At 39.2% G+C, this 22,042-nt stretch overlaps 1 protein-coding gene across 8 annotated transcripts in view; it reads right to left on the reverse strand.

Annotated features, from left to right (window-relative positions):
- GRXCR1 (glutaredoxin and cysteine rich domain containing 1) overlaps positions 1-22,042 on the reverse strand; it is a 327,600-nt gene that overhangs the window by 118,809 nt on the left and 186,749 nt on the right. For 4 of the 8 annotated variants that reach the window (XM_059162460.1, XM_059162470.1, XM_059162451.1 and 1 more), the window contains 2 exons: positions 10,453-10,555; positions 6,329-6,831 (listed from right to left, as the gene is read on the reverse strand). The exons of 1 other annotated variant lie outside the window; for it this stretch is intronic. In XM_059162460.1, the coding sequence (XP_059018443.1) occupies positions 6,329-6,831; positions 10,453-10,525 (576 nt within the window). In that variant the 5' untranslated portion in view covers positions 10,526-10,555. Of the gene's footprint in view, positions 1-6,328; positions 6,832-10,452; positions 10,556-18,806; positions 18,966-22,042 lie in introns of all 8 variants that reach the window. 3 more of the 8 variants (XM_059162433.1, XR_009350873.1, XR_009350876.1) reach the window with 3 other exon arrangements.

Consider the following 22,042-nt stretch of genomic DNA (forward strand, 5'->3'; position numbering starts at 1 on the left):
TTTTGCTTCATTCATTAACTCAAAGAAAGAACATTTATTGAAGTCCTCAACAGTATCAGTGTCAAATGCTGTGGCTAAGAGTAGCAAAGTGTTGGTATGTGGAAGGCGATCAGGTCACAGCACACCAGCTGGTCTGAACCATCCCCTTGCTTCATGCTGATGCACTTCTTGCCTGCTAACTACATTTCATTGGTTGGAAGCAGAACTAACCCCCTCTGCTTGAGGTTTCACAGGCCTTGAGGAATAAATAGCCAGACTTTCCCAGAAGCTAAGGTCTGGCCCCATTAAAAACATCTGCCACTGATGCCAGCCAGCCTGTCCAGGGCCATGTTGACATATGATTAACTGTGTGAGCATCAGCTTCTCCTGGCCACAGCCCCCATCATTTCCCAAGCCTTCTGCTTTAAACACACACCCCCGCCCCCTCTTCGCCTAGACTGGGGGGATGGTCTTGGAGATATTAGCCACCGTCTCCCCAAGTTGAGGCTTCCCGAATAAGCCAACCTGTCACTTGTCTCTCAAGTATGGATATTCACAAGGTGAGCAGCCAAATTGAGATTAGAATCAGTTCTCAGTCTGGTAACAACAGGACCCTCAGGCCCATCAGTTGGCAACTCTTATCTGTACATTAAAAATATAGATCAGTAGTACCAGTCCATTTGTGGTGCTTCTTTTCCTGTTTCTTGGAGAACAGTCACCCAATTTCCTAATGTAGTTTCTTGCATCGTTTGGAATTGTATCAAAAACCCTACAGTTTCTTGCTACTTCCTGATAGCTAAAAGAGGCAATATTTTTATTACTAAATGCTTATTTTGATAGAACATTACATAAGAATTTTTTCTGAATAAATGTGATACTGAATCCTGTAACAATGTTTCATACACAGAGAAGATGCTCAAATTATTATTAATAGTATACTACCTCATAAAGTTGCTATGAGAAATAAATGTCAATGCACATAAATAATAAGAACACTGTATATATACTTAATCAATAGTTAATATTACTGTTACTGTTTTCTAGTGTGATCCAAATAACCCACTGGAAGCCAGGAATCATCAAGAGAATCACCTGGTTTTCACTGGAATATTATTCTATTGCTAAAGCTAGATGAAGTGAACCAGAGAGGAATAATAATACATACAACCAGGAAATTCTGTTAATCGTCTTTCCTAAAGTTAGTGAACAATGCTGAGGAGGGGTCTTCCTTGAGCTAACCCATCGCCCCTTTCCTTGCAATCTCAAAACATTTTAATCAAATTGTGTTATAGAGATGAAAAGATTAGCTAAATTTTAAAAATACAATTTAAAACTGGGTAGAAGCTATTTAACACTGCAGACGAACCTTCCCTAAGTGGAGATTTGAACATTCAATCAACAATAGATTTTAAAATCTGCTAACCAAATACTGAGGTTTCAGAAGACTAAATCATATCATAACATTGGTAACTATGATAACTATCTTACGATAGGATTTAATCTTATCGATCTTTATATTTGTAATTATGACTTTTCAAAAGGTGAGGTTGAGTATTCTTGTATATAGCATTGTACTTAGATAAACTATGCCTACATACTGAAAGGCAGAATTCTCATGTTTTTAGCTTTGGGCCAGACACTTAATTTCTCTGACACTCAGTTACCTACAAACAGGCATTATAATAGTCATTTTCGTGCTTATTTCACAACAATCTTCAGTACAATCAAGTAAAATAATGTAAGTGAAAACCCTTACAAAATGCAAATTGTTCTGCAAATGTATGATTATTTTTATTTTCCTTATCTTGAAATGTTAAAATGCTTATAAATATAAGCACATTAATTACAAATGTTCATGTAAATACAAAGATGAAAGTTATATGTTTGAGGTTTTTTTTTTAAGATTTTATTTAATTTGACAGAGATCACAAGTAGGCAGAGAGGCAAGCAGAGAGAGAGGAGGAAGCAGGCTCCCTGCTGAGCAGGCAGCCCTGGGACCATGACCCAAGCGGAAGGCAGAGGCTTTAACCCACTGAGCCACCCAGGCGCCCTATGTTTGAGTTTTTAGAAAGGAGCCAGCGAATTATAGTATGTGGTATAAATATATCCCTTTTTGCCTCTATTTTTCTCTAATAGTTTTAAATTTGTAAAAAAAGAAAAAAAAGGCAATGAAAATTATAGAAATTACAGAAAAAGATTCTGAGTATAAAACAGATTACACAAGTTCGAAGATAGGGTCAAGATAAGACTACTGATTCTTAATTACCATCTGAAATTTAATCCCAGAGGAAAATATTAGAAACACCAAATGACCTTAATTATCTGCATCACTGACCCACTCCGAGAAACTTCAGAAATATGTTGCTACTAAGATCAAGATGTATCTCAAATCTAAACATGCTCTGAGTGGGTGAGAGCTATGAGCTATACAGTGGTTTTGTGACTTGTCTTCCATGAAGTAAGTTATTTTTTAAAAAATAAATAAAAATTTTTTTCTAAAATTTTCCAGTTATGAGGAGTAAAACCATTTATCTGGGTAGGATTATCCTTACAGCAGAATATCTTAAAAAGAACTAAAAAAAGACACCTACATCAGAATGTTCTGTTAATTTCAGGAACCATTTCTAAACCAATTAACTGATAAATTAGAATACCAGTAGGAAACAAGTCCATCAGGATATCTTTATTTATCTTTGGCTCCGGAAAGACTTTCCTGGTCATCTAACATGATCAAAAGAAAAATAACAGATCAATACACAACTTCTTTGTTTTCCCCCTTAAATATTAAAGACATGAAAGACATGAAGGAATATTTTTATTAACGCTAGTAAACTAGATGAATTTCCCTTTCACACGCTTAGTCAGTGATTCTCAAACATCAGTGTATGCACAAACAACCAAAACAGTGGCTAATAAATGCGTATTTCCAGGCCACAACTAGATCCCAGGTTTTCAGATTTCCAAACAGGCCTCTCTTGAGCATTATACTCTTGTCGTTTCTGGGAGAAATGGGAAACCCAAGCACCTGTATCTGAAGAGCCATAATCTAGACCCACTGGAGGCCTTGAGTGATTCACAAGTGAAACAATGAACACACCCATTCCAATGCCCACCTAAGCATCTAGTGACTCTTCTCTTTTTACCTCCTGGTCTCTTCCTATCCACAAAAACTTTTGCACATCCTGCATCACCCAGGATTCTATAGGGTAAGCAAATAAACAAGTGAAATGGGAATTGGTTCTACTATCCCTTTTATAGATAACTTTCTAAATAAATACTGCTAACTAAAAGGGATGACTGGGTGGCTCAGTTGGTTAAGCATCTGTCTTCAGCTCAGATCATGATTCCAGAGTCCTGGGATCCAGCCCCACATTGGGTTCCTTGCTCAGCAGGGAGCCTGCTTCTCCCTCTGTCTGCCACTCCCCCTGCTTGTTCTCTCTCTGTCTTCCTGACAAATACATAAATTAAAACTTTAAAAAAAAAATAAGTACTGCTAAAGAAGTATAAATGTTTGAGGCAAATAATTTCAAAGACTACTCTCTGCACAGTTGAAATTTTAGCAAGATACATGCCAATATTCTATGAGACAGAAGTAACAGAATGGGAAACTAACAGAGAGGAAGCCAAGTGATTTACAGATCCTTGGAAGCTTTTATTTATATTTGGGGTTTCCCCAAGTTTCAAGTTGAGTGCTTTAAGATTTTATAACTTAAAACTGGAAGAAAAACCTGCTTTTTCAATTATAGTTCCTTTCTGCAATAAGATTGTGCATTGAAACCTTAATCAAATATCTAAGATATCACTCCTCATTTTTTCCTCCCTGAGAGAAATTGCCTAATTACAGTTATATCCAGTTAAGTTTGCTGCTTACTTTCTAAGGGATATAGACAATACACAAAGATCCAGAGAAGAGTCACATCTGGTCCCCTAACCATAGGAGTAACTGAATGGTAACTTCTGTTTTCGTTCCTGGGGCTTCTCTGCTACTGCATTGCAGGAAGCCTACTCAGTCACCCTAAGGCACATGCCTAAGACATTTGTCACTCCTTACGACATACCTATCCTTTGGCAAGCAGCAAGCATCCAAGTTAGCTCTCTATATAATGCTATGTAGGTTCATCGCATCACTCCAAGGGATGCTCTTTACACATGATGTGAATGGGGCCTCCTAAAATAGTGCATCTGGCACTATCCAAGGTAGGCGCTCTGTTAACTTAGGTTTCATCCTGGAGAAATCAGAGAATGGTCCGTGACAGTGATGGCAATGATGACAATGAAACTAATGATGGTGGTCAAAATTGGTGACTTTGCCCACATTATAAAGAAAGAAGTGCCAGCTAGAAAAAAATGATTAAATATCAGACTTTAAGGGGTCTCTGCTAGTAACCACTACTGTTGTCTTAAAGCAAAGGGTAAATGGTGTAGTGGTAAATTAGTAGGAAATGAGAGTTTTATTGGATTTTTTTCTTAAGAAAAGGGGTGATGGAATTATGCATAGAAAAATATACAAGTAGGGGCACCTGGGTGGCTCAGTCAGTTAAGCGTCTACCTTCTGCTCAGGTCATGATCTCAGTCCCAGAATTGAGCCATATGTTGGTGCTCCCCGCTCAGTGGGTAGTCTGCTTCTCCCTCTCTCTCTCTCTCCCTCTGCCTCTCCCCTGTTCATGTTCACTCGCTCTCTCTCCAAATAAATAAACAAGATCTTTAAAAAAAAAAAAAAAAAGGAAAATATACAAGTAAACTACTGTTCACTAATCTAGTACTAAGATTTGATTTTGGAATTTCCTTTATCTCCTATGGGTGGATTTCTAGCTCTACTAGGACAAAGCCATAGAGAGGAAAAGTTGTGGGGGTTTTTTGCGTGTGTGTGGTTTTTTTTTGTTTTTTTTTTTTAGGATTTGAAAATTTAAAGTATTTATGCATAAATCATCGTTTTGGGGGGCGATCTGAACAAATTCAAATTAAAATTCTAAAATTGGTGCAACACTTTTGTAAAACCCTCCAGATCATAAAGCAATTCAAATCATGATTCAACTAAAAACTAAATTAATCAAAATAAATGCAAACATTTTTTAAACTTTATTATTATAGAGTCTTGGTCTACACCTTGGCAATAATAATTTCTGCAGTGGGTAAAACACAGCCACCACCAAGATGATTTCAATGTAATAGTCACATCTCTAGAAATCTATACAAGATTTTTTCCAACCTAGTCAAACATAGTCATCAGTTCCCCACCTCCAGCCTTAATCAGTGAAATCTTTCATGGGTAAATTCTGAGTATGAAAAGAACCTTTGATCTTAACTGTTTTTACCCTTTGATTTCTTTTTTTAAAATCCTGGTGTTATGATCTTTCCAAATACTTCCCTCAAAATGAAAAATAATCAAATACCTTTGTTAAAATCCTTTCTCCCTACCACTACTGCATCCTTCTATAATGCAGAGGCAATGAATAATTCATCAAGGATATTTTATTTAAATGTTGAGAATCATAGAAAATGGTATTACAATGAAAAATATTGGTCTGCTACTTTAATGATAGTGATTATGATTTCTATTCCTGAAAAAATGATGCCTGTTTTCAACCAAAAATCATTTACCAGTGCTTCCGGGCAATTTCAAAAATTTGTCTAAACATTAGATCAGTGCCAAAGGCCCCAGGACCTGAATAATACATTCCTACATTACTGTGCAGAATCTGTCACATATTAAAGGCTAATGTCTTTTAGTATAAAACCTGGCTCTCACTCCATATATATTACAGAGGAATAACTTCTTCAAGTGCCACTCTAGAGTTCTTGTGGGCAAATGAATGAAGAAATCCACCTCAGAAAAAACCTGCAACTTCCAGAGCAGTAGGAGAAAGTTCAAGTTCGTCTTTACAACTTCCTATCATTCCAACTTAACCCAGTGCGGCTGAATGCGGCACTCCAACTTCTCTGTTTTAAAATCTATACAGGAGATGATAAATGCTGATCTGCCATCTTGAGGAAGATAAACCAGAAATTAACTTCCAAACTGTGCTCAGATGTTTTGAACATTATAGTCTGTCTTTTTTTTTTTTTTCCCCTTGTCTAAGAAACAGATGCATTGTTCCAGCCATGGCACACTGGAAGAAAAAGACCACTTAAATGTTAGAAATTTGGCTTTGAGAATCCATCTAATTTGCTAAGCATAATAACCCTATTTTTAATCCATGGCTGTTGAGACAATATCTTCGATGGGGGAGTGACTCATGAAGTATGTAGGAGTCATGTATAAGAGAGGCTTGCTTTCAACTGGAGGGCAGAGGTACTGAGAGGGTGAGTTAGGAACAAAGCCCAGGGGGAGCAAAGTGCACAGACTTACCTGCAGTACTTTGGCCAAATTGTTAAATAGAGCTTGTCCGGCACTCACTTTGTATTTGACGCCTCTGACTGTGCCATTTTTGCTTAAAATGTTGACTCTTCTTGTTCCAAAACCCTTCTCGCTGGCAGCCCTTGCTAACGCCAGCAAGTTATCCTGGTCGTCCTCACACTCATCGCTTTCCGATCCCATGTGGCCATTTTGCTGTCCATCGGACTCACTCCGTCCATCTATCCCGCAGATGCTGGCACATTCGGAATCCAGAGAGCCCGAAGGCTGCCCGTCTTCATACACCTCCTTCAGCACCCGCCCGCTGTGAGATGACGCGATCCGAAACCGGACTTTCCGTGGCCTGTCACTTTCTGGCTTTATGTCCCTTTTGAGCATGATCACTTCCACCCACACACACTGTTCACATAATTCTGGATCCCTCGTGATTGCACGAGTCCACTTGCCACATAGCAATATCAGAGCTTCATTCTCCCGACAGCAGCACCCATACGAAACTAACATGGAAAGGAAAGAGGAGTCCTAAGACTTACAGTGCATCTCTATTAATAATGAATGTCTCTGTGTGTGCTATGGTTACCTTTAAACTAAAACCTGCAAATGATCCCAGCCTTTAAATATTAAATAGCTATGGGGGACTCTTTAACAGGACAAGTGCAAGAAAGCGGCATGCGATGAAACAAAAAATAAATGTGGGGCGAGGAAATGAAAGACCCCAACTTTGAAGCCAGCGATGAGTGTTGAAAAGGATGTTAGCAGACAAGGATCTCTACAATTCACTGTCAAGGGTGAAGGCCAGGGATAAAATGTGGAATCTAATGTTTAGGCTGGGACGAGTCATAGCCTTCCCACAGGGGTTATATCATTTGTTCTTTTCCCTGTTAGCACAGGATCATTAAAATGGGCAGTGGACTACATGCCAACATGGAGCTTTGAATACTAGTTCTTTAATCATCTATTAGACTTCCTCAGTATTGTATAAGATGCATTTTCAACCCACGTCTTCTTGCACAAGTGTTTTTGCCAAAGAATAACTTTTTAACAAACTATGAAAAGAGAGAACATCTGCCTTGTTACTTTTCCACTTTGGCTAGCAGCAAGCAAACATACTCTCAGACAGAGGGAAAGGTTTTGGAAGGAAACTTAATGAAACGATCAGGGAAGAATGGAAGATCCTCCAAGCCAGACAGATCAGGCAAAGCAGTCCATGTGATCTGTCTTAATAAATATTATATCCAAATCACCCATGCATACAGAAGCAGCCTCCTAACACTGTGCTCGTGGATTTGCTGACACTTGGACGAGTGACTGAACAATCTCTTAAGATACAAGACCATATTAAAATGTACACTATGGGGAGTGCCCCAACCTGTCAACCTCCAGAGTGAGGACACACAGCTGGCCCTCATACTGCACTTCAAGCTTTTTTAATGTTTATAGTTTTATCTGATATAATCTTAACTTACACTTATTTTAGAAAATTCAGAATAGCACAGTACTGAAAATAAAAGTCAAACCAAAAAAGAAAAGTAAAAAATAACCTCACTAGAGATGTTAATAATTTTGTGAAATATTGGGGGCGCCTGGATGGCTCAGTGGGTTAAGCCTCTGCCTTCAGCTCAGGTCATGATCTCAGGGACCTGGGATCGAGCCCCGCATCGGGCTCTCTGCTCAGCAGGGAGCCTGCTTCCCTTCCTCTCTCTGCCTGCCTCTCTGCTTACTTGTGATCTTATTGTGCTTACTGTCAAATAAATAAATAAAGTCTTAAAAAACAATAATTTTGTGGGTATGAAGATGAGATGCTCTGATGGTCACAAAACTATATTGCCCAGCCTCTTGCAATTTAAAGGGAAAAGGAACAAGTGCCTAGCTTTTGCTGATGGGAAGTGAGCAAAAGTAATGCATCATTTGTGGACCGAGGCAGTTAGGAGAAAGAGTCCCCTGCCCATGCCCTCTCTCTTCCTCCCCCATCTGCTAGCTGGAATGACCCCAGGAGTCCTGAAGCCATTTACTGAGCTTGTCAGAGTCACAAATTCACACCTGCCGCTGAACTATGTTATAAGCGAAAAATAAGCCTTTACTGTGTCAAGCACTTGGAGGTTGAAATTTAAGGGCTGTTTGTCAGTGCTCCCATATATAAAATTATACCATATTTAACAACTTGCTTTTTTCATTCACCATTATATAGCGAGTCATTTCCTATATCTTTATTTTGAAAAACATGAATTTAATGTGTGTATTAAATCCCTTCCAATAGTTGTACAATATTTTCTTTCTCTTTCTGGATGGCTAGATGTTTAAATTATTTAAAATATTCAGTAAAATAATGCTGCATTGAATGTTCTTGTTCAAAAATCAGTGTAGATATATCTAAGTAGTTCTTTAGTGTCAATTCCTTTGGGTAAAATTGATGAGGTAAGAATATTTTTTAATGCCAAGCTTTTGACATAAATTGCCAATTACAGATAAGAAAAGTTGTATAATTTACACTTCACCTAGTATATGAGTTCTTACTTTACTGCACTCTCACCAGTGCCAATAGTGCATATTACCAATTTTCAATAATGTTTATTTTGTCAAGTTGAAAAGCAGTATTTCAGTAATGTTATAATTTCCCAACTCTGAGTCCTGTTGATGACTTTCATTCTGAATATTTTCTTCATATAGAACTCTCACTGAAGAAAAAGGTGGGAGAAAAATAGAAATCTCTACTTCATGGCCAATTGAATTAGGAGTCAAATACTAGAGAATTTTATATAATCCCGAAAAAGAGTAAGGGGGTGAAGGAAGGGAGAGAGAAAGAGCTAGCACTATATCAACTATTTCTAAGTGACAATATTAAGAGGATTTAACTTGGCAAAGTAAAGAGTGTATAGTCAAAGGACATAATAAGAGAGCATAAGTGAGGAAATACTTATTTGGGAAGAAGAGAAAAAATAATTCATTTTTACAGCCAAATGTTAAGATCTTTAAAATACATCAAAGTGAGTGGTGAGGGTATGAATATTAGCCTAATCAAGAAAAAAATCAAAATTCTTTGATCGTCCCAATTATTTTTTGCCCTGGACTCCTTATGTAATCTACTCCTGTTCCCTTTTGCTAGATGTTTGGTTTGGACAGAGTGCTACAGCATGAGAAGAATTTTGAAGTCAAAAAGCCTAGGTTCAAATTCCAGCATACCTCAGTGAGAATGTTCTTTCCATCATCCAAATCTTCAATTTTCCCCTTAGTAGAATGGAGATAACAATATCTGCCTTAGTGAGTTATGCTTACAGAGTATCTGCAACATATTACTTAATGTGTTTGTGATGATGTCTATATATATTATGTGTCCTCTGGATGGAAACAATGAATTTTAGCCTGAATAAGGCAAGACAAGGACTACACAAGATTGCAATCAATAAATACACTCGAAGGATAGAAAAATTTCAATAGAATGATTAAAAAGTTTGTGATATTTTAAATATATATGTTAAAAATATATAGTGTGCATATATGTACCTATACACATGTGTATGTATGCATATCTATTATTTATATACTTATATACTATCTTAAAATGAGACTAGTTGAGAGTCATCTCTCTTTCAAGGATGAACAGAAAGTCTGGTAAACTGGAAACCAGCCTGCCACAAGTATAAGGAGGTATCTGCTGCGGTGAGAATACATTTTAATAATTGCAATTCACACACTTATCTTAGACGCATTAAAAAAAATAAGCTCTTTTCAGCAGGTAACTTTGCAATTATTCTTTCATTCGGGCAATGATTCCACAAGTAGCTACTGCATGCCACCCAAGGATAAGACACAGCTAGCCACTGTGGCAAATATAAAGATATGTAAAATTGTGCCCATGCCTTCCTTGGTAACGTTGCTGAAACAAAATAGCTGGAGTTCAATGCAGTGTATCCTAAGCTAATATATAATCCCACTTCCGTGAAATAACCAAGTCAACAGTCCTTTCCAGCAGAAGACATCAACAACATTCTCAACACTTTCTGCTCTCATTCTGCTTACCATTTGCTCCCAGCTGCTTGATGTTAATACAGCAACTTCTAACTACTCCATTTGCCACCTTTTTCCTCGTATCAGTTTATTATTCCCTACATTTTACTCACTCTGCCAGGTTAGCCGCCTCCCTTCAGAAAGAATTTCCTTCTTCTCCTCCTTCAGATGTACTCTTTCAATCATTTATTCGTTTTAACAATATTTATCAAGCACCTAAAAAATACCAGAGAGTTGTTAGATCTATACAGGTGAACACAACAGGCATGTTCCCTGCCTTTGGAAGTAAATGGGGGAGGGGGGATGGATGAGCCGGCTGGTGGGTATTAAGGGGGGCACGGATTGCATGGAGCACTGGGTGTGGTGCATAAACAATGAATCTTGGAACACTAAATATATATCTATATATATTTATATTTATATTTATATATTAGTATATATTTAAGTATATATTTAATATATATATATTTTATATATATATATATATATATATATATATATATTTTAAGTAGATAACATGGGGCACCTGGGTGGTTCAGTGGGTTAAAGCCTCTGCCTTCGGCTTCAACTCAGGTCATGATCCCAGGGTCCCGGGATTGAGCCCCACATTGGGCTCTCTGCTCGGCAGGGAGCCTGCTTCCCCCATCTCTCTCTCTCTCTCTGCTTCCCTCTCTGCCTACTTGTGATTCTGTCAAATAAATAAATAAATAAAATCTTTTTTAAGAAAATAGATAACTACAATAAACAAATAAAGGTATAATAACATTATAACAAGCGTTACAGAGGAGCCTACTTTACACGAAATAGTCTCAGCCAGCCTCTCTGAAAAAGAGACATTAAATGAGGGTCTACCAACAATGGAAGAGATCCATCTTGTAAAGGTTCGAGGTGGGCAGGAGCAGTTGGAGGCAGTTCCTTAGCTGTGGTAACATAAGGCCCTGGGGCCGAATATTAGCAGGTTTGTTCAAAGAACTAAATAAAGGCAGAGTAGCTGAAGACAACTGTGACTCCTACTCTGCAAAGCCCTTCTGAAAAGGACCAACTAACTAACTAACTAACCTAACTAACAAGACCTTTCTTTCTTAACCCAATTCCTTAATTTATGCAGTCTCCTCAAAACATGAAACAAAAATGTGTAAACCATATTACCAATGTAGAAATATTTCAAACACTCATAAATTCAACACCAATGGTCATCTGTTTGTTTAAAATAGTAAATTATAAACTCTAGAAGCTAAATAGAGGGCAGAACATTGCATGAGCCAAACTAGAACTATTTTGGAAAATATTATTAATGATCAATTCAAAGAAAAAAAATTTTCCTTGCTCAATTCCCAGTAGAAATGATAACCCAGCAGCTAGACCCAGACATGGGTATTTCTTGTTGGTGTCAATTTTTTAATCAGAATATCTAATTATTTCCTTATTTGTAGAAAAAACAGGACATCAAAATTTAATTATTATTTTACTCATCCTATCTCCAAATATTGCCCCACATACTATGAGACACATACTATCCTGTGTCTGATTAGCATTGCATGGTGAGAAGTAATTTTAACTATATCCCTGATATATCTGATATGATAACCAGAACATAATTTTTAAAAATCCCTTGAATCATAGTAAATATATACAACATGTCTGCATTTGCTGCTATTTTATAACTATCACATTCACTATTTTGTTTTTTGGTATTAAAAACAGTAAAACTTGGTCATTGAAGTAAAGCAAAACTCTGCCTGTCATTAACGAAGTAATCGCCTTTTCTCCAGCAACACTTGTCAACCGAGAAGTAATAAGCCATGACTCACTCCCCAAGTGCTCTTCTCAGAACTCCTGGGTGGATGGAGAGAACCTATCAATTTTTATTTTCTAACTATGCTGGTGACTGGAAGGGAAAAGTGATTCACTAACCATGAGTGAAATAGGGAAAATAAACTGTCCCTGAAACTTTTCAGCAGATGGAATATTGAACCCTTCTTAACGCTTCTTAACATGACTTTAAAAATCAAAATTCACAGTTCAATTATTAATTTGAAGTGGAGAGAACTTCTAGCCAGAAAAGAAACTAAGTGCATTAAAGAAAGTATTCTTTAAAAGCAGGACTATTTTCTTATTACACAACAAGAGAGATGGAGGATTTCTGAATTTATATATTAGTTATGAACGGGAGCTAGGGGTCCATAAAATGGACCCATAGGGGTTTGAATCTTGGATCAGCCAACCTCTGAATGACCTTGAATCTCAGTTTCCTGATCTGTCAAGTAGTTCCTACTGCATAGAATGTTTGGAAAAATTAAGTAGAATGATATATATGAAGTGTTTAGCATAGTGCTCAACAAATGATAGCCATAAATTCTTATCTGTTACTTAAACAAGCTAATAGCCAGTACATGCTGTTTGGAGGACAGTAAGAAGAATGGAGCCAGGAGAGCATAATTAACTGACAGGGGGTCAAGGCAATCCCATTCTGTTTCTGGCCTGATTCTAGAGCTTCAAGGCTCAATCAGTCTGTCCTCACCAAGGTCCTGGAGAAGGGCTCCGGGTACCAAAGCCTTGTTCACTCTTTACATCTCTGGACTGAGAGTTTACCATATATTAAGTGGATAGTGGGGACAGGAGGTTTCGGTGCTAGCTTACATCTCTCACTATGGACCCTGAGCAGGCATAGCTGTCTCAGCATCCTGGGCCGCTCAGCTCTGGATTCCACATGCACCCCAGGATTTCCTTCCATTGGACAATTATATAAAGTCTCTAAAATTAACATAACCACAGAAGAAAGAAGATCAATATAGAGTCCCCAGAGAAACTACTTCCCACTTTTATAGTTTAATTTTCATCTTGGATTCACCACTATATCTTGTAGAGTGTTTTGCAAATAAACAGGGCTTGGAGAACCATTTGCTGAATTGAAATGAGCTAAGTTAGATTTTAATGTCAGAACAAAGTGACCTCACATGTTAGGAGAGAGGTAAATAACAACTGACATGATTACTTCCGTCTCTTTCTGTCCTGCTTCCAGTTCATATGTGAGGTGGGAAATAATGGCTATTCACTTTTGAGGCAAAATAGCTGAGGCATATAATGTTGTTGGTGTCATTAAAGGCACCTTCTATACTACATTACACATTATTGGATGCTAGAGATTAAATAGTGTATTCTGCCTATAGAAGCCAAGTCCCACTTAGCACCAAGGAACCTTATATCAGGTCAACCTTCATTCTCAAGCATGAAACTCCTTATTCCTCTTGAATAAGGAGTTTCTTGTGTATTCTGTGACTAAGATTCTTCAAACATGGAGGCAAATAATCTCTTTTACATTCTTCTTCAATCAGACTGTCACTATGGAAAATGTCTATAAATATGTCTTACGGTAGAAAGATTTTTAAACTAACTACATTGTACTATTACTCCAAGATACTGGTGTACGGATTCAACATTCTTAATTCCTAATAAAGATATAATCAATGGATTAAATTGTGCATACGTTTATCCTACACACAGGAAGTTTACTACTCTTCTGCTTGGAACCATCCAAGGGAAATCCAATCACTTTGGGATGGAGAGAAGTTTGGACAAAATGAATAAACACAGCACTCAAGAATAAAGAGTAATCAGAAAGGATGAATACCCAACTTTTGCATCAACACGAATGGGACAGGAGGAGATGAAGCTGAGTGAAATAAGTTAAGCAGAGAAAGTGAATTGTCATATGGTTTCACCAACTTGTGGAACATAAGGAAGAACACAGAGGTCATTAGGAGAAGGAAAGGAAAAGTAAGGAGGGGAATCAGAGGGGGAGAGGAACCATGAGAAATTGCTGACTCTGAGTAATAAACTGAGGGTTTTAGAGGGAAGGGGACTGGGGGGTGAGCCTGGTAACGGGTATTAAAGAGGGCACGTATTGCATGGAGCACTGGGTGTTCTATGTAAACAATGAATCTTGGAACACTGCCCCAAAACCTAATGATGTCCTGTATGGTGACTAACATAATACAATTGAAAAAAAAAAAAAAAAAAAGAATATAGAGTAATGAACAAAGCATTAAAAATACTACATCAGATCCAGAGTTACTTGAGGGATCCTACTAAGTATCATTAAGACCAGATTTCATCCCCGAGATTTTCCCAGAATAAGGATAGAAAAAGACAACAGGGAAATTGAGTCACAGTCTTAGAAACATCAACCTAGAAAACTAAAAGCGGCTTTCCAAATCAGCAGTGGATTTCTACAGAATGTCAGTGCTGAATGTGATAGTAGAGGAATGTGAATCCCGAGAGTGGCAATTTATTTTTTCTATGAGAATATGCCTGCAGAATGTGTAAAAGATTCTTACAAATTTTCCAATGTATTGAGGAAAAATAGCAATGTTCTCAGAATCTACCCTGCTGATAAATTTTTCTCAGTTGTTATTTTTTTAATTGATGAAAGAGATAAAATGTCAAAAGAAACCTACAAAGCTGACGGGAAAATATATGTGAAAGAAATCCTTATCCTGAGACACACTTCCTGTGTTTTTTAAGTCACTGATGTTTTTTAAGTCACTGAAAATTTGACATGTTATATCTTTTACCAATAAATGCCATAAATTTATCACAAATTATATTTCATAATCATGTTGCTTTTTTTCTTCCAAAAAGCATGAGGCCAAAATGGAGCCCTGGGACAACCTAATTCTATTATCTTACCACCGTTGCCAGGGTAACAGGGGACTGTTGTTTCTACTGTCTGAGATGAAGGTTAAAACTGGCAAGAAGAAGAAAAACAGGGAGCCCAGACAGAAGGAAAATTAAAAAAAAAAAAAAAACCAGACTGGGTTCACTCAGAGATCTAGAGATGTTTTTGTTTTCTTTGTGGGATTGTAGTTCCAAGTCCACAGATAAACTAGAAAGTTTCTTAAGAGCACGAAAGTGGTCCCCAAATGACCAGGAAAACTTCCCCTGAAGAGAAAGCATGATGCGATGTGGATGATGACTCTGGGCTGGGAAGTCACCACACCTCAGAGAGCAGAGAGTTCAGTCAAATCTGTCAAAGTATCAATTACACATTGAAAAGGGGACCTTTTGCTGGTATGTCTTTTTGCATCGCCTTTTGCAAATGAGTTAATGCCGTTTCCAAAGCTTTTGCATATATAAACTTGGAACCCTAAAATAATCTGACTGAGTTGGCTTTGATCTGCTCTGTGTGCAAATAGAAGCTTTTTCAAGTATGAATATATAAGTCATATTAGAGATTAAATAAAAATTCATTAATCACTTATATTGACTGCCTTTTATTAACTCCTGAAGCTGGGAGTTTCTGTGAAGAATCAGTGGACACTGGGGACAAGCCTTGATGCTTTGAGACCCAGGAAATAAACTAGGATGAGGAGTTGAGAAAAGTATGGTCCCCACTTTTGTATGAAAACTGCTACATCTCTGACAGCTTGAAGATTAACAAGCCCTGGGACCGTTAGAAGGTGACACCCCCAGCCTGGACACTGGGGCTTCACAAGGGGTGGGGGCAGCAGGTGAGGGAAGCAGCTAGGCAGCTTCAGGCCCATTGATAAGCATGAGCCAAAGGGGGAACATCTGCCACAGTTTTCCATCTGAGATTCACTGAGCCCCCTTTCCTGAAATAATTCTGGAGGCTTTTGGAGCAAAGGACCCCAAGGTCCAGCCATCCATCTGCTGGAGGCTCTGTAATTGAGGGACCATCTATTTTCTCCAGCTGTGGAAGCCTGCATCTTATGGGCAGCAGTGCCTAACTGTGAAAGGCTGGACCCAGAGCCTGATTCAGGTAGTTCAAGATCAGATCTGGACATCTTCGCATTGCTGAGGATTTACCACGGGGCTACATCAGTTCTAAGAGGTGTATTTTCTCACTTGTTAATGTCTCCAAAATTGGTGGGCATCTGACCCTCACATATATCCGCAATGGTCATGATGTAACTGCCTGCACATTAAAACTTAGAGACGGGTTTCCAAGACTCAGGAGAAAATCCAAGACAACAGCAAAGTACATTTTTAACAAATACTCCATCACCAGTGCTTTTGATCACAAGAAGAACTGACTGACTTGTGCAAAACATCACACACATCAATGACTCTGAGAGGAAAAGTGATTAATAAGACTCAAACTCAGAGTGCTTGGGACTATCCTAATTAATTTATTTCACATTTCTTTGCCTTTATATGTATGCTCAAGAGCGATATACGAAAACAATCTCTATATAAATACATCTAGAAGAGCTTTTTCCATATGTTTAAAAATTTCAAGCCATAATAATATATTGTGCCATGATTAAATTAGCGAGGCTTTTTTTTTTTTTTTCCTTTCTCAGGGGTTCATAAAATAAGGATGCACGTTGTAGCTGATAGCATCTTAGATTCGATGAAATATGGGCATATGCTACAATTTTCATATACATGTAACTTTTATTTAATGCTGTGCCATATCCAGAGGGACAGGCAAGAAACAACTTCATTCCCAGAAGCGATGCATTCTTACCAGGGGTCTGGAGCACACTGGGAGCCAGAGGATGGGCTATTAATTTGTTTGCTATCTGCATGGGGTCACCTTTCTGTCCAACAGAGTCAGCCTCAGAGAGGCATCCAACCTGTCTTCCTCCCACTTATCTTCCCACTACCCTCCTTCTTTTCTGCCTCTCTGCTCTCTTCTCAAGACTCTAGTTCCCATTGGTTGTCCTGTGTGGGGTCAAAAGTCACTGAATCTGGCTCCTCTCACCCCTCCATGGAGACGAGCTCCAGTCTTCCAGACATTTCAGAATAGGGCTTCTCTGAAAGCCCCAAGATGTTCTCTTGCCCATATGGATCGTATCTCACAGCCTGAATGTAATATGCATTGCAGGTAGGGGGAAAGGGAGGACGGAAGGAATGAACTGGGGAGAAGAGAGAACCCTGCCCGTTGTTACCTTCTTCAACCTCACAACATGCCCGACAACAGGGGATTGCGAAACATTCATTTTACAGAGGGCAAAATGGGGTCTAAATGGTGAGTCGTGCACGAACTGTAACAGGGACATGTAGAATGAGGAGCGGGGCCAGCGCATTGGCTGGGATTTACACTGGGGGGAAACGGTCTTTCGTTTCCCTTAAAATAGTAATAAGCAGAGTGTGTGTTAATAACGAGCTCTCATACGTTTACGAATGTTTACGACGAATTTATGAGGCCTTACGTACAGGGGATCTAATCTGACTTAAAACAAAGCAGCTATTATTATTATTTCAATTTATTTTTTTAACTTTTTTTCACCGTCAAGTTTTTAATGAACAAACAAGTTAAATACAAACTTTCATATGCAAAATAGATTATTATATAACAGGCAGCCTCTGAGACAAGTACTAAATTTTCTTCCAATTTCAGTGGGGATGGAAAGGGAGGAGGGGGACAAAAATCCTAATGAGTACAAAACTTAATTTTGGCTTTATATATTTACAAAAAAAAAAAAAAAAAAAAACAACTTTGAGAAAAAACAGCTTTTACATTGAATAATTTTACATGTCTTTTGAAATCCACAGCCCTGGGACGCCTGGGTGGCTCAGTGGGTTGAGCCTCTGCTTCTGCTAGAGTCCTAATATCAGGGTCCTGGGATTAAGCCCAGCATCGCATTGGGCTCTCTGCTCAGCGGGGAGCCTGCTAATTCCTCTTTCTCCCTGCCTCTTCGCCTACTTGTGATCTCTGTCTGTCAAATAAATAAATAAAATCTTTGAAAAAAAAAAAAAAAAAAGCAAAGAAAAGAAATCAACAGCCCAGGCCAGCCCTTACAATTCTGATGTTTATACTCAACCAGATCTGTGATGAAAAGGAAGATTTCGGGTTTAGAGTTACTTCAAATCCAGTTGCAAGAGTAGCCAAGTCACCTCTGTTCCAGAAACAGCGGTCTCTTTAGGATGACCATGACACTCTTCGGAAGATGCTTGGAGAACCCCAGTTCCACTCTTCCAGGCCCCCAAGCCAGTGTTGTCCTGACGACCAGACGTCTTCTCCCGGCATCCTCAAGCCCTCAACACAAGATGGCCGGCTTCCAGGTGGCGGTCTCTGCTCCAGCCTTAGAGAAGTTCATTCCTTTCTCCCCTGCCTCCCCTCACCCCCACTGCCCTCCAGATCTTCAGCTGGGAGTGGAGATTGATTAATATTCTTTTCAAAAATAAAGAGCTCAAACAGACAATTCAGAGTTAAAGGTCAGCGCAGCAGCAAACAACCACTGCCCATCATCTGAGCAAATGAGTGAGTGAACGAACACACGTGAACAAACCCACAAAAGACAAATCATAAAGTCCTGCATTTCCCACATTCATAGGAGAAAAAAGTCTTTTAAAAAAGTTATTAATTTTTGTGTTTGTTTTTGTGTGGGTTGAACCGTCCGGGCTCTGAGGAGGCACAGGCTTACACACAGGGTGGCAGGCAGAACCTCCACACGCCACATGAGGACGAGGGTGCGGGAGAAGCCGGCGCACACAATACCTGTGAGACAACAGAGGTGATGCAGGGACTTCATGCATGACGTACATGAGACATCTGTCCTCCCTGTCAGAACCACCAGCAGCTGGAGGGCCTGGGCGGGACCTTCTCACAGCAACTAGTGAGGAAGGATTTCCCACAGTCTTCATCCAGGAGAGGCATCTGATGTGGAGTAAATGTGGTAGGTTTGTCCCTAGAGAGATAATCTGCATATTTACAAGTAAACATCCCGCAATCATTTCCACCCAACTGTTGAGGTATCTCATATGACTTCATGCTGTGGTGGGCCCACTCTAAAAGATTCAAATCAATATTTCTTTTGGTCTTACTTTCAACCCGTTAAATACTAAAGGCAAATCCCACAGATCCTGTGTCCCATTTGTCCCACAGCATCCAGATACTTAAGACACCTTTTTTTAGGTCTATCACCACTAGGCTCCAATGTACCTTCCTATTCAGGGAGACTCACTGACCCTTTGGTCCATCTTGTCACTGCTTGGTAATCACCAGATTTTTATTTGGGATAGAAAAAAGTACTGAATGTGCAAAGTGCTGGATACCCTTGTTTTTTGTTTCTTTCCACCAGAAGATTCATGAAAAAATTAATGAGTTCATCATTGAGCCAGTGATAGTTCTTCAAGGTCTGGATATCCCCTCAAGTGACTTAAAATTTGAAACTACTACTTAGGACCTCATCCTGTGGGCCATGACCTAGGGCATTACTGATTTCCCTTTCCATGTCCTCTGTAAGTTCACGATCATGCATCCTTTGATCCCTCTCTTTGCCTGAGCAACGCTTTTCTTTTGTCTCAAGTATTGACATTTTCCTCCTGAGTAAGCCATTGCTCCAAATGCCCAAGGCGGGGTGGGGCTAACACCTCTTCACACAGGTCACATTCCAGCTGGTGTCCCCTCCGACCTTCATTTTCAAGTCTGATCCCAACTGTCCTCTCTGTATCAGAAGTTTTCCCCCTTGAACAACATCCCTTCTCACTTCTCATTGAGCACAGAGGTCCCCTTGTTTCAACAACTCTCTGCTGTTTTGGAACACACTGAGTTGCTATGACTCCATGACTTTGCTCTTCCCCCAGCCTTTGGTCTTTACTGTGTCCATCTGACTTCTTTGAGAGCTGTGATTAGTTAGAGTTACAGGAGAAACAGAGTTTCCATGACCACCCTCTTTAAGTCACTCCAATAACCTTTGGCATTTCTCTCTTTCCTCTTTTTGAACACCCTCCTCATCGGTACAGTGGGGACACCTCAGACCCTTGCCACCCTCTTCAGAAATCACCTCCATTACAACCTGTCCTTGAGGCTTCCAGGTTAAGGAACTCTCTGAAGGGCCTTTGCTATGATGACAGCCACCTGGTCTTCTGTTAATATCCCTCTGAGTTCAAAGGAAAACCAAAGGAAGGCAGGACTCTGCGGGGCTGATCTCAGGTTACCATCACTTATTCTATTAGGAGATTTATTACCCAATGTCAGCATGTTGTTCCAGGAACTGCCAGTTCACAAGATGAAGAGTTCGAAAATACCTCTCCTGAAGGGGTCACATTCCGTGTTCCCTTACAAGTGGAAGTTACCACAGGTTTTGTGGTCAGCTGGAATGGGAATCCAAATAAGCTGAAACCATTGAAGACACTGGTTTTGACTTGGTGGATGAAATAATCCAATCTTCGTCTTTCGACTGGTATTTCATCAGCATCCACTGCAGAAAACAAAGTGCTGTTCGAGCGCTGACTCTTTAGGAGGGCCTGGGGAGGGGGCACAGGCCAGTGACAGAAACAGAAAATGGTGCCGAGAATCCTAGCCAGCCATTTGTAAACACCAGGCCCAAGCAGCAGCCGTGGCTATGAGAAGCAAACCCAGAGCTGTTACTGCCACTGCTGCCTCGGCCACCACTGCCAAACTATTATTTCAATTTATAGTTACCCAATTATTATTTTTTTTAAGATTTTATTTATTTATTTGTCAGAGAGAGAAATAGGCAGGCAGAAGGAGAAGTGGCTCCCTGCCGGACAAGCAGGCCCATGCGATCATGACCTGAGCATGCGATCATGACCCCGCGATCATGACCTGAGCCAAAGGCAAACTCTTAACTGATTTAGCCACCCAGGTGCCCCTATATATACCCAATTTTTATAGACACTAAAAGAAGGCTATAAAATGTATGCAAGATAGCAACATGCAATAAATTTAAAATAATCCAGAAAAAGGAGACATGGGCAAAATAAAGATAGGAGGTAAATATTAATATATCCAACTTTCAGACAGAAGGAAATGAGGCATGTGAGATAAAATTATTCTTAATTGATTGCTTACCCCACCTTTCCATGTCCTACATAATGAAACATCTGAGTTGAAGTTGAATGCCAGTAACCTCTCCAAAGTCAGAAAACCAATCTCCATCTTGATATGTTCACTTTGTCCCTCACAAACTCAACTGCTTAATTTCCCAACCGATTCATTTACTCGGCAAATACTTTTGAGTAGGTTTCTTGTATCCGGCATTGCCCTTGGCCCTGTCTGTACAAATAGGAACAAGGTAAATCTCCATCAATACAGAAAGGGGCCTGCTCTACTTCTTCCTTTCTAAGTGGATATTCAGTTCAAATACCAACACAGAGCAATTTGAACATAAATATTTTAACCTCCAAAAGTTCCCAAGATATCTACAATTGTTTGTGGTTAAGAAGTAGTACCCAAGGGGCGCCTGGGTGGCTCAGTGGGTTAAGCTGCTGCCTTCGGCTCAGGTCATGATCTCAGGGTCGTGGGATCGAGCCCCGCATCGGGCTCTCTGCTCAGCAGGGAACCTGCTTCCTCCTCTCTCTCTGCCTGCCTCTCTGCCTGCTTGTCATCTCTCTCTGTCAAATAAATAAATAAAATCTTAAAAAAAAAAAAAAAAAGAAGAAGAAGAAGTAGTACCCAAGAAATAGTATTCTCCACAGAAAATAATGTTCCTAGTAAATACACAAGAAAAAAGTAAGGCATGTCCACATGTCCTAGTATATAATCTGCTTTGAACTCCCTTATTAATATATTTGTTCTTCATAAATAAATGACTTGAATTATGCTGTCCTGATTAGTATAGTGAATAACAGCTTATCATCAAAAAAGAACATTTTCATGAAAGGTTATTTCATCTTTCCAGTTTTCCTCATCACTCCTTACATAAAAGTCTAATGAAATCTCAGACAAATGCAGAACGTTACATTTTAAAACAGAATCATGATCAGCAC

The sequence above is a fragment of the Mustela lutreola genome, chromosome 1 (genome assembly GCF_030435805.1).
Source record: "Mustela lutreola isolate mMusLut2 chromosome 1, mMusLut2.pri, whole genome shotgun sequence".
Lineage (NCBI taxonomy): Eukaryota > Metazoa > Chordata > Mammalia > Carnivora > Mustelidae > Mustela > Mustela lutreola.